The 15595-nt window shown below is 51.6% G+C and overlaps 3 protein-coding genes across 3 annotated transcripts; 1 reads left to right on the forward strand and 2 right to left on the reverse strand.

Moving 5' to 3' along the window:
- Nucleotides 1-187: 187 nt before the first annotated feature.
- On the reverse strand, nt 188-3127 carry LOC100908215 (probable nucleoporin Nup54). Its single transcript, XM_003741878.1, has 8 exons — nt 3094-3127; nt 2094-2879; nt 1762-1982; nt 1267-1614; nt 1018-1154; nt 641-866; nt 373-541; nt 188-273 (listed from the first exon to the last, which is right to left on the reverse strand). Exons 1-8 carry the CDS (start codon nt 3125-3127, stop codon nt 188-190), a joined length of 2007 nt encoding a protein of 668 aa, XP_003741926.1.
- A 709-nt stretch (nt 3128-3836) lies between these two features.
- Nucleotides 3837-7537, forward strand: eIF2Bepsilon (eukaryotic translation initiation factor 2B subunit epsilon). Its single transcript, XM_029111062.1, has 10 exons — nt 3837-4070; nt 4285-4412; nt 4534-4714; nt 4847-5041; nt 5118-5244; nt 5367-5494; nt 5703-5994; nt 6264-6623; nt 6747-6934; nt 7090-7537. The coding sequence occupies exons 1-10, from the start codon at nt 3960-3962 to the stop codon at nt 7456-7458; spliced, it is 2079 nt and encodes a 692-aa protein (XP_028966895.1). The 5' UTR covers nt 3837-3959; the 3' UTR covers nt 7459-7537.
- Nucleotides 7538-7673: 136 nt separating this feature from the next.
- l(1)G0196 (inositol hexakisphosphate and diphosphoinositol-pentakisphosphate kinase) lies at nt 7674-14911 on the reverse strand. Its single transcript, XM_018638944.1, has 16 exons — nt 14855-14911; nt 14541-14748; nt 13649-13816; nt 13333-13542; nt 12525-12718; nt 12252-12390; nt 11694-11998; nt 11068-11574; nt 10759-10966; nt 10398-10604; nt 10082-10301; nt 9770-9996; nt 9464-9662; nt 8597-9032; nt 8200-8428; nt 7674-7874 (listed from the first exon to the last, which is right to left on the reverse strand). The coding sequence occupies exons 1-16, from the start codon at nt 14909-14911 to the stop codon at nt 7741-7743; spliced, it is 3648 nt and encodes a 1215-aa protein (XP_018494460.1). The 3' UTR covers nt 7674-7740.
- Between the last annotated feature and the right edge of the window lie 684 nt (nt 14912-15595).

Raw genomic sequence — 15595 nt, forward strand, 5'->3', positions numbered from 1 at the left:
TAGAACATCATGGAAACACTGGGTTTATTTTTAAAAATATGCTATCACCCCCGAAGGGACTTGGAACGCCTTTGCTCAGCGAACTCCTGCGCTTGAATCCGCAGAAACATCTCAGGTGTTCCAAAGAGACTCTCAATGAACAGATTATATACATAAGCATATCGATGCTCCCTAAGTTCGGGGAATTTCAAACCTCAGGATGAGCTAGGGCTTTCTCAATTTCATCAAGTTTCCTCGAATCATCTTGTAGAAGCATGATCAGAGTGAGCAGACCTGTGGAGAACGAAACCTCTCTCAGGCTCAGTTTTGTGAGAATAGGAGTTAAGGGAGACGGATTATCCTCCGGAATGGGGATACTCGGCTACGACATACCTTTCTGTATCTCTTGCACCAGTTTCAGCATGTCCTCAGATAATGGTTCTTCAGCTTGCGTAGATCCATTTGTTTCCGATTTCGGCGCAGATTTCACAGCCACTTGCAACTCGTTCAGTTTTCCAGTGCTCAGAATTTCGATTTCTCGGAGGATTTCTTCCAGCGAAGCCTGACAAACATATGGGTCCGTAACATTTTGTTCGTTAGCCATTTCTATTAGAATAATTTCCCTTCAAGGAGTTTCCTCTTCCTCGGCCACCCGAGTTACCTTCAGTGTTTCTTCCTCGCTCTGGATACCGAAACCCATTTTCCGGTTGACTTCGAACGCGGCGATGACCTTCAGAATGCGATGAGCTATATTGTACTGCTTCTCGCGAAGTTCTTCCACCCGGCATCTGGAGGATTCGCACTTCTTCTCGAGTTCCGCCGCCTCCTCTGCCATTTTTTCCAGTCGAGCTTTCTGACGTTCCTGGTAGTCGCACTGGAATTTCATTCTGGGGAGCAAAAAAAAATATTCAAGGAATTTCCTCAGTCCAACCGTCGGGAGGCGGATCCAGACGGAGCGCAGAATTTGATTTAGAGAACCAAGTGACATGGTAGCAGGAGAGCCTATGTTCGAGCAGGCTTCTATTCTTCGGAACGAACCTCCGGCTCAAGTCCTCGAAGCCAATCAGGGGAACGGGAATCAGCTTGGAGGGGTCCGGGTTGTCCGCTTTGGCTTGCTCCCACAACAAGGCGTCGATGCCCGGAGGCGGATTCGCTAGGTACTGTTCTACAGCATTCTGGATGAGGGAGATATGAGATGGTCTCTATGAGAACACAGGCGAGGAACTTCTTGTCCCAATCAGGTATCATACCCGAATGAAATCATATGCGAAGGTCATTGCCGATTACCTTGCTAATCTCTGTCATCTCGGTCATATTAACAACCCCCAAATTGGCGAGAGCAGCTTTGCAGCTGGCCTGCTCGAAAGCATTCATGAGCTCTCCGGATGTGAATTTTTTCCCCGTTCCTGTGGGACTCTTCTCGTAGACGTATACCACGACCTGGGTTTGATTATTGCCCATATCGTTGATCGAATCGAGGAAAACCGAGATATTTTGTGACTTGATTACGTCACGATGCAGCGCTTCCGTGAACGAAGGCGAAGCGCCCGTGACCTCTTCGACTCGTTTGTTGATCAGCAGACAAACCAGACCTTCCTCCGGCCGGTAGGTGGGCAGAGCGTTGTAACCGATTGTCTGGGGGCAGAAAAGATTTTTCTGCGTTTAGAGAAGGATCGGAAGCGCCGATGAAGAAAATGTTCAGCAGATTGATTTCGGTAGAAGAGACTTCGAATCAATCCGAGGCATATCGGCTCGGAGATCGCTACGAGCCGATGTTCTCACCCTAAATTTACAGAACGGGTTGTCGGGGGTGAAGTTGACCGGAGGTCCAGACTGTGAGTGGAAACCTTTTCCCCTTCCCCATTTCGCCTGGAGTTGGTTGAAAGTTGCGATAATTTTATCGCGCTCATCGTTGTAGATCATCGGCACGGTTACGGCGGTAGCTATTAGCGTGACATCTTGGAGAGCCTGCTGTGATTGCTGTTGAGCTCCTCCGATCGCAGCTGGAATCCAAGCGAGACGTTTGAGCTCGAATCGCGGTGTCTATTTCGATTCGATTCCTCAGACAGCGATTTTCGGATCTCTTTCCCGATCTCCGAGCGTCTTCGACCTACCTGTGGGTGCACTGGCCCCGCCGAAAGAGAACGAAGTCGCAGGTTTATTCGTGAACGAGAACTGGGAGCCGAAGCCGCTCCCGAAGCCGGTAGTTCCTGTCGTGCCGAAACCCGAGCCCGTCGTGCCGAATCCTGCGCCGAAACTCGAGCCGGTATTACCAAAGGTGCTGCTGGTTCCGGTCGCAGGGGCTCCGAACCCTGTATTCGCGGTAGTGCTTGTCAGGTTGAAGGCAGTGGCACCGAAACCGGTCGTCCCGGTTGTCCCGAATCCGGTGCTCCCTGTCGTCCCGAAACCGGTCGTTCCTGTCGCACCGAATCCGCTTGCTCCCGTCGCACCGAAACCGGTAGTTCCCGTTGCGCCGAAACCGGTTGTCCCTGTCGCACCGAAACCTGTGGTCCCTCCAGGTTTGAAGGCGGTGTTCCCGGGCGTCCCGAAGGCACTTGTCCCTGTGGTCCCGAATCCTGACGTGCCGAAACCGGTACTCCCTTGCGTACCGAAACCACCGGCCGAAGGTGTACCGAACGATGTGGATGTCGCGGCGCCGAAGCCTGTCGCTGCAGGTGTACCAAAAGTAGCTGATGCACCGCCGGTCGGCGTCCCGAACGTGGTGTTTCCTCCTGGAGTCGCCGAGCTACCGAAACCCGGAGTCCCGAAACCGGCGGAAGCCGTGCCAGCATTCGTTCCGAAGCCAGGAGTACCGAATCCGGAAGTGCCTGCGCTGGGTGCGGCACCGAATGTCGTGTTGCCAAAGCCGGTTGACCCCTGCGCACCGAAAGCGCTCGTGCCTGTATGGGATCGAAACTTTCGTCAGGAACACGAAACGAATATCACGCATGAGGTTTTCCCCGTCGCATTCGAATCGAGGTCTGAAACCCTCGGGTGTCGGACTCGCTCATTGATCTCAGTTGAAAAGACTTCGAAGCGAGCTGAACGCTCGCAGATCATACAATGGGTATTGGTTAAATGGTATGGGACTTCGATCGCTCGAATGGAACTCACCGGGGGCATTGTTGTTCGCAGTGCTGCCGAACATCTCGAGGGACCCCGCAGTGTTGAATTAGAAGTTTATCCCCGAAGCGGCGACTCTCGCTGCGATTTATATGATGTGCACGTTGGACATTCGGGTGATTTCTATCACGCTCCTACGAGACACTAAAAGTTGTCAGAGGAATTCTACAAATTATCGTCGAGGAGCCGGCGCGGATCGTGTTTTGATGTGGTCGCGGGCGGGCGGGAAATGATGTGAGGCGAGGAGCAATGTACACAGAGAGTAAGTCTGGCGGGACTTTCGAAATTCAGCTCCGGAAAAAATTTCAACGCCGGAGTGTCGGGGGACTGGGAGGGAAGTCTCGACAATGCTTCGGTGACCGGACTGCGGACGACAGGTCCTGGTTTTTGATCGAAAAAATTGAGCAGATCGGGTACATCATACGAGTTGGCCGTCGAGAACTGTGAGATCTCGAGCCTCGAGCGCGGAGTCCGCCCCAATAGGATTCTCGGATTCTCGATGGACAGAAAGAGAGAGTACGGAGAGCATGGGGTCCCTCGAGGAGGAATGTATGTCAGGAGGTGCGGTTCAGAAAATGTTTGCTGTTCAATGGAGACTCCCGATCCTGTGAAAAAGGATAGGAGTGGCGTCCCGAGATGAGACCTGTGTCTGGAGAGAGTGAAGAGGTAGACGGAGACAGAGACCATCAGCATCATTGTCTCCGTCTACCACACCACGACGTTCGAAATCCAATATTGCTCGCTGATCGAGAACGTCCGGCTCCATTTTCAGGAGTTCGCTCGCCGAGTGAAAAAGTTCCGATCGAAGTCGGGGGTGTTATCCAGCTAGCGTTGAGATACTTCGATCGAGATCGGAGATGGCTCCGAGGGACAAGACTGACATCAAGGCAAACGAAGTTCTGCAGGCCGTGGTCCTTGCGGAAACTTTCAGCCCAAAGTTCCAGCCTCTGACCGAAATGATGCCTTTCGTGAGTACACTACTAGTTCCTCCGCTCGTCCGAAATCTGCAAACGTGCTATTTTCCGGTATCCCCGCGCCGAGGAAAAGCAGCGGGGAGGGCGTCAGTCGCTCACCTCGTAGAGAATCTGATGTAATATCGCCATATGTCTTATGCACCGGCCTCCTTTCTCGGCCATTGATTTTCTACAAATCCCTGAACGACGACCGCTTATGTGATTTCAGGCATTGCTGCCGTTGTTGGGGAGGCCATTGCTCGACTACAATCTGGATTTGCTGTATTCCAATGGATTCCAAGAGGTTTACGTATTCTGTCACAGTCGGAACGCCGACCGTGTCAAGGAGTTCGTCAGGTGAGTGCCCTGTGGAAGTAGCGACTTCCACGACAGAGCCGGCGAGGTCTCGTCCGATTTCTCGAATCGAATCGCTAGCTCAGTTTCCTGGAAACTCAATGATGACGGTGCGTCTTCGCAGGACTTCCAAATGGTCGTCGTTTCCGCCGACTCGGTTCGTGGTGAACGTGATCTCCGCTGAGAACTACGTCGCTCCGGGCGACATGATCCGAGACCTCGACGGAAAGGCTTACATCCGAGAGAATTTCCTCCTTATCGAAGCCGGAGTGATAACAAACACGGACTTGAGACAGCTGATGGAGGTGAGTCATTGCTGATCGTCATGACTTGTCTGCGGCGCCGGCGGAGCGTCTCTGCGCAAGGGTCTGAGAGCCGTAATCGCTTGGTATAGAAACTCGATCCTCGAATTTTAGCGTTCAACTTTCATCTCACAGGCTCACAAAAACAATCAAGTAATTTCCAACGACAAGAACCTCATGACGATCACCGTGAGGAAAATGGCGCCGGATCACCTCACCAGGTCTCCTGATGAGCACTTCGCTCTAGTACTCGACCCCTCTTGTAAAATTCTCTATGCACATTTCAACGAGCATCTCAACAAAAATATGAGCATCCCTCTAAAGGTGAGCATAATTCCCCAAAGACATTCCTCGAGATGAAACCCGGGCAAGCGGAATGTTTCTGAATTGGAATTCTTTCCAGTACCTCGCAAACGGACGTGTGTCTATACGAGCAGATTTGGCGCAGACCAAATTGGTGTTCTGCAGTAAGCACGTGCCGGCCATATTTTCCGACAACTTCGATTATCAACACACGAACGATTTCGTCAAAGGTGATAGCTTCGATCTCGTGTTATTCATCTGACTCAGGGTCTGGACTTCCTCCCCGCCCGTCCTCAGCTTCGATTTTAACGAAGAGAACTCCCTAAAGAACTTCTCCGCTTCTTCAACGCAGGCATAATTGAGCATGAGGATATCATGGGAAACTCCATATACATTCATGAAGTGACAGAGTCGTACGCTGCTTGTATCACAAATATGACGCTGTACAGCAGAATAGCCATCGACGTCGCCAAAAGATGGGTATGTCGAAGCTCTCCTTCTCGATAATTTATTTATACCTCTTATCGTGTAAAGCGATCCACTCTATTCCACCGGTTGTGTGGATATTGATCGCCGACGTGGGCGTAGGCATCTCCTTTCTTGGGCATTTGGTCATGTGATCCCCGTGAGAACCCGCGAACGGGGTACTCCTGGAATTCGATTCTAACGCGGTCTCACCCAATTCCAGACCTATCCGTACACAATAGACATGTACATCCGGGATTGCCATCCGCAGCGCGGGGGGTATTACGTATCGTCAGCCGGCCGGATCCACCCTTCGGCCCATGTGGGTCAGTTTTCGGTGGTCCTCGGTCAGGTGGCCGACGGCGCTCGAATCACAAAGTCTTTTGTGGGGGAAGGCTCATCAGTTGGAAAAAACGTCTGCTTGGACGAAGTCACCCTGGGCAAGAATGTCAGGATCGAGGAAGGATGCAAGTTGACCAAATGTTTCGTTGCGGACGACTGCGTAGTTTTCAAAGGTGAGACTTCACTTCGACCATGAGCGAGGAGCAAAATCCTATGCTTGCCGACTCCATGACTTCGTGGTCGCGGAATCCCGGATTCTCGTTGATTCATTGGCTGTCCGTGGGACACGAATGTGTTCGGGGAGAGAATTAAGTAGATCGTGTCATGAATACGCAACCGATGAGGTGTCCAATCGATATGGTTTCGCCGCGCAATCTTCGGACTGCTCACGGTGTCCGACGCACAGTATTGGTAAGCTGAAACGCGATCCCATTCATTGCAGATTCCACTCTCTTGGCTGGCTGTATCCTCAGTCCCGGTGTCAAAGTCGGGCCCAACGTCGATCTCAAGCAGCTACGTCTGCAGAGTGTACCTCTGGAGGACGGTCTCAGCGGCGATGTTGTCGACGGTGTGCCGGACGCTGCGAAGTTTGGGAAGAGCTGTCTCGCGTTCGAATACACAGAGGACGAAGACTCTGACGGGGACAGCGACGAGAGCGACGATTTGGTTCTCATCGAAGAGAGGTGGGGAACCGAAGACGGAAAGCTGAGTGACGGCTTCTGTTCTCAGGAAGAGGACAATGACGATGACGAAGACGACAACGACGATGACGTACTCGACGGGGGTGAGTCACCGCTCTTGAGTTCCCCCACTGATATTTCTCCACGTAGTTCGAAGGGAGTCGCATCACCACGATATTTCCATTCGAGAAGTCGAAAAATCCGCTTTCTCATACAAAACTCCGATCCAGGTGACGTACATGAAGGCCTGGACGACACGGACCTGTTCTTCAAGGAGGTTGTGGAGAGCCTCCAGCGAGGAATCGAGGAGAACATCAAACCCGCGAATCTCATCCTGGAGATAAACTCTTCGAAACACGCGTACAATGTCACAATAACGGACGTGATCGAGCTGACGACCCGAGCTCTGCTGACCATTTGCGTTGGGGAAAAGGTAGGAACTCGTGTGGAATCTAAGAAGCATGGCAGAAATTCCGTCTCGTCGGCTGCGTAAATGCTGTTCACGATTTTTTTTTCGAGAGGCATGAAGCTGCGATGCTACGGAGGGAGCAAGTTTATCAACCCGTTTCCGCCGTCATATTACAGGAGAAGACCGGGGCGCAGTTCATGGCCGTATTCAGGAAGGGCTCCACGCAAATCTACGGTATCCTGAAAAACTACATGAAAAAAGAAGATTCCCAGAGGGTTTGCGTGGAAGAAATCGGTCGATTCTACACGAGCTTGAGAGCGAACTGCGACGAGTCTCTCATAAAAACCATCCAGAATGTCCTCAACTTCCTCTATCAGCGCGACGTGATCAGCGAGGACGTTGTCCTGGAGTGGTTCGAAGATTACGAGGATAAAGAAACCGCTGCGCATCTCAAACAATTCATCGAGTGGTTGCAGCAAGACAGTAGTGAAGAGGGAGATACGGACGATTCGTCCGAGAATGACGATGGTGACGAGGAAAGCAATTGAGATTATGTTCTGTTTCTGTAAATAGTCGTTGTTGTTCATATGTGGAGCCGATGCGCTATGATAAAAGGAAATAATAAGATTGAGATTACCTTACACTAGCGATAAATAATTAATAATCACCTAACCTGATCAGAGTCTCCGGGAGGAGCCAGACGTGTTTCGATTTTCTTTCTGTGTCTCTGGGTCCTCGGAACGAAATATCCACCTTATCCAACAACTGAGTTTATTAGAAAAAACAATTTCTCGCTCCACCAACAACGTCTGTGACAGATTTCATCCATCCTAGGCCTCGGGTTCATCGGTCTCGCTGGGCTGGGGAGCTTTGTGGCGATTTTCATGCGGCGAGGGTGGGGTGGAATAGGAATTCCGGCTCGAAGGCAGCGAATCGGGTCCCGTCATAACACTGTTTGTTCCACCTGCAAGGCACAGCTCTGTCAGTCCTGGCTGTCGATCGGCCCAGCTCCCTGTCCCGCTTCGCCGCCCACAAGTTCACTCTAAACCCTCAAGGACTCATTCAGAAATATTCATCAACTCAGCCTCGCCGTTCGATGGCCTCGATCTCACTCATGGACCGTGGGCCAGGAACGATTCTCCAGAACGATAACGATTGTGTCAATCAATCACCCAATGAACTCGAAGTTTTGATCAAACGGAGGAACCGACGCACGCACGCATTCTAAGAGAAGAAATCAAAGAGCAGTCGTTTCAGGAAGAGCGGTTTGTTCCCAAGAATCTACCAACCAGTACCGCTCGGCTGAGTCTCTGTGATCTGCTTGAGCCTCATCCAGATATCGAGCATGGACGACGTGGGGGTCGATGGCCCCGATGAGGAAACAAAAGACGGAGGCCCTGACCACACCCACGAGCTCGACGGCGAGCAAACCGGGAGATTCTCCTTAGTTAATTTCTGCTGCGAGGATCCTGCCTGTTGAGACGACAACAAAATCGTCCTATACGTGCTGGAGGTCACCTGCAAGAAGACGGCTCTCGATCTGGACGATTTCAGCCTCTTCTACAGGACAGACACCAGGCACATGGTCATGCATTTATACCGGGATCATGAAATACACTACGCCAACGACGACAACAACAACGAAAACTACTGTATCACGTTCTGACGGAATTTCCGGACACGCACCTTTGAGAGGAACATATCCAGCTGGTACAGGCTGAGCGCGTTGTGCAACGTCTCTAGGGGGCGGATTGTCGGGACTCGCAGAGGTCCCTCGCAGGGAACCATGTAGCGGAGGTCCGGAGCCGAGTTCGAACCCGAGATCACCGCGGTACTGAACAGGTTGCCGAAGGCTCCTTCGAGCGTTCTGGAGCGAGATGAACTCCGTTTGAAGGCGCTCAGAAGAGCCGAAGGCGATGCATAGTTGGTCTGAGGGGGGACGGCCACCGTCTGGCTCGGACGGTTACCCCCGGTCCCGGTGGCCGACTTCGAAGCGGCTGCTGCTGCCATCATCATCATTGGCAGGTAACCGCTCACGGTATGGTAGGGATTGTAGGCGGGGTAGTCCTTCATGTTCTCGTCGATTTCTCGAACCACCTCCGGAGATGGCGGCGAGAGGCATCTACAGCAGCAAACGAGGGGTGGAATACAATTTGCGTTAGTTGGAGAACTAGTGGTTCTTAGTAGACGGCGTGGCGGGAGAGGTGGAGGGGGTGGGGGAACGCCCTCGCCGCTGTGGTGGGAGGAAGCACAAGGAAAGAGGCGTCAGAAAAGATGGATACAGAGACGGACACAGATAGAGTCGACAGAGAGGAGAAAGAGACAAATAGTTCCAAAGTGGAGTTTGATGAGTTAATTCGGGGGGAATCGCGCGGACGACATTCGAGGGCGAATTTCTCTTCCCTGATCGATGACCTCGCTCAAAATAATTCATTGATGATAATAATGAAAATGACGTTTCGATATTCCGGGACAGGGTCGACCGCTGAACAACAAGAGATTTGGATCGTGGGACTACGGGAGCGCGAAATAGACGAAACGAAATTGACCAACCTGCGTGGGCTTGCGGCGGTCAGAGTAGCGTTGGAATCATGTTTCGTATCCGTTGTCGCTCCATTGACGGCGAGGTTAACCTGCGATCCTTCAGGCGAAGGCGAATCGCCGTTAATCGGCGACGAAGATCTCTCCGATTGACTCTGAGGCCGGAAGCCGGGCCCCGGTGGCGGATTTTTCTGCACGCAGCACATGGCCCCTGGAATGTCAAGTGTCAGCTGTTCGCTCGGAGCAATCACGTTAATCAGCAAATCAGTGTTTTGGGCCGTCAGAGTAGTTCCCGAGAAGGTATTCCGCAGTAGGTACCTGGTGAGAAGTGAAGCTCAACATGGAAGCGCTCCTCTGACAGAACATCCTTCGTTTCGTCTTCGTACAGCATGATGATGATTTGAGTCATATAATTCAGCTCGGTCACTTCCGAAATGTAATCGAGAGCTCTCCTCCACTGCTCGTCTTTCGACGAATCTAACAAACCGCCGTACCGCAACACTGTGAGAAGACTGTGGATATGCGACTCGGACGTGAAGTACAGTCTGAAAGAAGATCTCCGGTCAGAGTTCCTTCTGAAGTCGAAGTCAAGTACACCATGGGTCAGGGAGGAGCTCCAACAACGCTCACCGAGTTCTGACGTGACGTCCCGGCGAGGATACTCCATGCGAATACTGAGGATTGAGTCGATTTTCCGACTCTGGTGTTGGATTGTCCTGACCCTCGCCAACGAGATCCGTGTTGCGGTGGAGGTCCGCACGGATCTTTTTTAGTAAAGGAGCGCAGACTCCGAGACCAATGGACAGCTTCTCTTGCCGAGTGATTCCGTATTCTTGCGGAATCACGATATCTGGTGGAGGAGAACGCGAGTCAATGATCCTGAGCGTCTGAATACGCACTTCTCTCGAGGATGCTCAACGTTCACGTATATGTAGGTGTTCCTTACCCGCGAGGGCTTTGGCGTAATTGTAGAGCTCCTCGGCCTGCTCAAACTGCATGGTATGTTGATTGTGTTGCAGATCGTACTTTATACAATCGTATACATCGGGGATTTTCGAAATATCAAACTTGTCCGGTTTGATTTTGAAATCTTTCTCCAGCTTGGCCCAACGACGCTGCATCAAATCCCAAGACTCGCCATGGTAGAGTGTTCCTGGAATTCATGATCTCTTTGACGAAGGAAGCTCGATCGAAAGAAGCCCGACACCTTCGGAGAGTAGTCAAATGGAGCCATTCGCCATATATGGAGACTCGAGACTCGAGGCCGGTAGAGTTCAGAGAAAAGTTATTCCGAGTCGCACCTATACCTTTGTCTTCGTCTTTCTTCTTCTTGATCAGAGTCGTCAATTGTTGAATGAGATCAAATACGTGGATGCACGCCCGGAGAGGATTTTTTATGAATTTCATAGCCAAATCTATGCTCTTCGCGTTTGTGGGATTCAGTTTCTCGTAATCCTCCTCGGTGAAAACTCGATCCACTTGCATGGTGTCGTGCAATCGTTGCTTCACCATGTTCTGCAAGACAGAGACGCATACTTGACTGTCAGATACCCGAAAAGATCCAAAGCTGATCGATTTCCCCATTTTCCGAAACATCCGAGACTCAAGATGTCTACCTGGAATTTTCCGGCGTCACAATCGTTGTCCAGAAGGCCGTTCGTGTTTGCGCTCTTCACCATTTGTACCAAGATCGGCGTGAGTTCGCCTTCGAGCGCTAGCAAGCCTTTGGCAAACGCAGCCGCCGTCATCGAGACCCGGCCCTCGTCAGAGGCGTATATTTTGAGATCGTGCCGGAACGTCGAATGAAGCCTGAGCAATCCAAGGCCCTGACTTCCCGAATAATCGCCACCTCCACCGGGATACATGCAACGGAAGACTCTCCCCAGATCTTCCGCTTGCACTCTCCCCGCAGGTGTCAGTTCGCCGCCCCATTTCAGTATCAGGACCAACGATGGCTGCCGAGGAGTTTCATTGTCATCGGAGCTAGAGTTCCGTGGTCTTCCTTTAGGTTGGTATTTGAGCTGAACTTTGCGGTTGATCCCGGAGAAGTGGCCGTACATTTCCAAAACCGACTTCAACTGCTCCAATTTCGAACGGTTTTCTTCTACCTCGCTGTCGTAATCCTGGGGGAGAGAAGCGGAAATTGCGGTAGGGAGAGAATGAAGGTCAGAAGTATGGGGAGGAGTCGGGAGGAGTATAGTCCTGATAGAGAATCGTCGGGAGAAGCCGAATAATTTTTTACCTTGTGAGCGAGAAGTTCTCGGGCGATATCGAGAATCTCCTGTAGCTGTTTGGGCTTTTTCAGTTTTATGTGCCCATCTTTGTAGCCGCCAAGCTTCTTGAACAGTTGGAAAAATTTGTGATTCTTCACTTCCATCTTCATCTTCTGCTTCGGAGTCCGATCCCCATGCCGAATAACACCGATTACGCAGCGCAACTCCATCATTTTGCCGAATGTGGTCGGAACTATCGGGGGATCATCCAATTGGAAAGGCATCGACCAAGGAATGTGTAGCTGGGGCGCGAGTTCGCGCAAGATCATATTCCCTGCAAAGCCCCAGATAACGGCTCAGTTCTCCGAGAGAGAGAGAGAGAGAGAGAGAGAGAGAATCGGCCCGGAGGCGCGTCCGTTCCCAATGCGGTCTGCGCGTATCTGTAGGTGATACGCCGCATTTTCCATGAGGTTTCCGCGATCTTCCTCCTCGCTCACCATCCATGCATTGAATAGAACCTACTGATCCTCGGCTGAACCAAAGGCATCGTAAGTCAGGCCATTCGTCATCGACAAAATAATGCTCACCTAGAATTTTGGAACAATCATCATAATACTTCATGGAGTTCTTAACGAAAGAGAACCCATTCACATCGCAAACGTAAGATTTTCCGTTTGCCCGGAGGAGGTCGAATCCGCACACGGTCTGTTTGAAGGCCAAGCACACCTGCACGAGAGATCAAGTTGATCAGCATCATTTCTTGCGTTACAATTTTGACTTTGACCAAGACACCAAGAAGAGCGTAAGGAACGGGGTTAGCTGTACGGGTTGATACCACGGGTGAGAGTTTGGGGACCCACCTTTCTCGCGATGAGTTTTTCCTCGTTGGTCAGAATGACGGGATAGCGGACTTCTTTGCCTTCCTTGTCCCGCTCGACCTTGCCGTCGAGTGCGGGACTTTTGCGAGCTTCCGCGTGAGCGTAGTCCGGTCCAACAGTGTAAACTTTGACATCTGTGCCGTCGGTAGGCATGAATTCCTCGTAGATGAAAGAGCCTGCGGACACGGAGAACAAGCGGAGGACGGAAGTTAGCGTCGGACGGTTCCGGCCTCAGCGAATCTGATTCGATCCAACCACTACCAGCCGATTCCCCGGGTGTGCGATGGCGTCAAGTTCGGAGGAAGAGAAGGGCAGCAAGAGCAGCATAACTGACAGACGAGCCGTCCCCACACGAGAACTCCACAACGTACCCTTACGAACTTTTTCAGTAGGTACTGCAAAACCCCACCAGTTGCCGACAAAACGCAATAAGTGGCCAAGCCAGGAGCAATCTGGATAACAATATTCGACATTTATCTCAAGCAAGTCACGAAAATGGACCGAACGATACGAGGGACCGTAGGAGGGAATTTGGCGCGGCGCAAAACGTGGAATCTGACAGCGCAATATGGGACCCGCCGCCCGTTCTCGATGCTCGGGGCGGCCTCAATCGCAGAAAACCGGGAAATCCACTCCCGTCGCAGGAGCACAACGCGTGCAAAGGCATGAGGTTACAAAGGATCGCCCGGACTCGCCCCCTCACTTCACGAAGCCCTCATCTCGAACTGGCGAGCAAAGAATTCGCGCCTCGACCCCGATTTCCCTTAGGAATTACGGCAAGGGAGGTCACCTGTTTTTCGAACGTGACTCTCCGGAGAGTAAACGCTGGACCTGCTTCCGATTTTCCTGAATAATCGCTGAGATCCACCGCCAGCGGAGGTCGGATAGTAGATGTAGATGTTGTGGTCTTCCGCAGAGACGGGTTTCTCGACGAATGGCTTATTGAACACCACTCCCGCCACCTCGACATGATCCTCGGATTCGACAATGTCGCCGTCTGCTGGAGGAACGCGAAAAATGACTCTTGCGAGATGGAGATAAAGATGATGGTATAAAACCGACTATGATCAATGAATTATTTTGAGAGGATATTCGCCGACGCATACCTTCATATTCGCGGTTGAGCACGGCGTACCGGGGCAGCTCTATTCTTGCATCCTCAAGAATTTTATACACTCGCCTTCGGTCTTGAATGTCGTATTGGAAGTAGAGATCATTGATCGTGAACGGGTTCCGGAGCTGGGCGTACTTGATCGCTTTGGATAGGGGGAAGCCTGAAAAACGACTCGAATGTCTCTATCCAAATTCAACGTGATTAGCGTCAGTGTGTCGGGTTAGGCTCTAAGCAACATGCTACGGTCGGTTCGCGAGAGATCGGCGGAATTACAGGAATTTATGATCGAGAGTCAAGTTCGAATTCGAATACTCGGATTCCCATATCGCTCCAATGAAGAATGCGCACTCAATAAGAAGGCTGAAGAGCTTTACAGAATCTTGAAATCTGCTCCATCCTACATCTGGTTTTTCTCCTCCAATCAACAAGCATAATATCGTACTGAGAGAGCTGCATTTCAGGGTGGGGATTTTCGCTCTTCGCCGACCTCCATGAGCGAAATCGCAAGCGACAGCCCGAGCGACGGTCCTTTCAAGTTCGAGGACGACCTCCGTACTACGATCCCCTTTTCTTCACGAGAGATCACTCCTCAACTACTCTCAACTATCCACTATTCTCAACTGTTCTCCATCATTCCTCTAGCGGTCCACTCACATCCGTCGGCGAGAGAACGCTCCGATCGCATAGGCATTCGAAAGATCAATGATTACAAACCAAGGCAAGTCGGTTAGTTGCTCGCGAATCAGTCGGCAATCAGGAGATTCCGATGCAGAAAGTCTAGCATTCCATTAGGACCTCCCTTTTGCAATGAGTTGTTGGAGCAGTTAGTGGCTTTTACTTCGGACGGTCTCTGGGCCATCGCTTGAATCGCTTACCAGACTGACCTTTCGAGTGGAAGGAGATGAGACAATCACAGATGGGCCACTCGTCTACAGGTTGGTTCAGGATGACATCTTCATCAAAAACTTTTGTTTCGATGTATTCAAACTCGTTGAGTCGCGTGAGGATCTCACGCATCGGCTTCGATTGCGATTTCTTTGCCATTGCGCAAATGCCGACGATGACACGTTTCCCACAGTCTTCCTCGGTCTGCTAGAGTAAGGAGGGAAAATATCAAGCAGGGTCCGTCGTAGTCGCCCCGGGAACACGAGGAGAGGCGATCAAAGTTAAAAACTCGACGGCGGATGGAGTCGCTCACCATGGCTGTGGTGTCGGCCATGCCCAGGGGCCATTGCAGATTTCTGCCCAGAGGCATCGGGTCGCCCTGATCCGTGTTAGCTTGGACTTGAGGTGGACTGAGCGAGAAGATGTTGAAACCCCGACGTCATAACCAGTCGAGGTAAGCTATGGATGGTGCGGACCGGGTGACCGAAGGCGTTTCGGGAGGCGTTTGAGACATTCAGCTGGAATATGCGAGAGTACATAGCAAGTCAGTCATAAATTAAGTGATTCGAGCTCGCAGACTGACAAACACTCCGTCCTCGCGGAGGTCAGCTAATACGTCGGGCACGAGCAGCTCACTCAGTCAGCTCTCGTATTTATTTATAGCAGAACGTGATGAACTTCCTCCGCAAACAGCGAATTCTCCATCACTGCACACAGATTTCAACCCTCTCTAGTCTCAAGCTCTTTCTCGAAGATCTCACTCAGAGCCCTCAGTTCGCTTGATGTCTCATCGAACACTCCGTTGGTCCGAATCTCGGACTCATTGACGGTCTCGACTAAATCTTCAGGTCGCTGTGAGGGTCCCACATGCTCGTTGGTGGATGAGCTGAAAAACTGAACCTCTCTACTCGGTCCCCCGTACGGCCGGGGAACCCTGCGGAGCGGCCGCTTCTCCGGCCGCTTTTTCGGCCTCGAGCGCGTCAATCACCGATTGTCGAGGGAAGCTCGAATATCAGACGCTCGGGACTCGTCGCTACGAGGCTGTCCACTGCCA

Source organism: Galendromus occidentalis, unplaced genomic scaffold (genome assembly GCF_000255335.2).
Source record: "Galendromus occidentalis unplaced genomic scaffold, Mocc_1.1 scf7180000077213, whole genome shotgun sequence".
NCBI lineage: Eukaryota > Metazoa > Arthropoda > Arachnida > Mesostigmata > Phytoseiidae > Galendromus > Galendromus occidentalis.

Coding starts and splice junctions, on each gene's coding strand:
- eIF2Bepsilon (XM_029111062.1), top strand. CDS start 3,960: ATGGCTCCGAGGGACAAGACTGACATCAAGGCAAACGAAGTTCTGCAG. Junction 5,495..5,702: donor TCGACGTCGCCAAAAGATGG/GTATGTCGAAGC, acceptor ACCCAATTCCAG/ACCTATCCGTACACAATAGA. Junction 6,935..7,089: donor CCATTTGCGTTGGGGAAAAG/GTAGGAACTCGT, acceptor ATATTACAGGAG/AAGACCGGGGCGCAGTTCAT.
- LOC100908215 (XM_003741878.1), bottom strand. CDS start 3,127: ATGTTCGGCAGCACTGCGAACAACAATGCCCCCG. Junction 1,983..2,093: donor CGGGGCCAGTGCACCCACAG/GTAGGTCGAAGA, acceptor CTTGGATTCCAG/CTGCGATCGGAGGAGCTCAA. Junction 542..640: donor GCGAGGAAGAAACACTGAAG/GTAACTCGGGTG, acceptor TATGTTTGTCAG/GCTTCGCTGGAAGAAATCCT.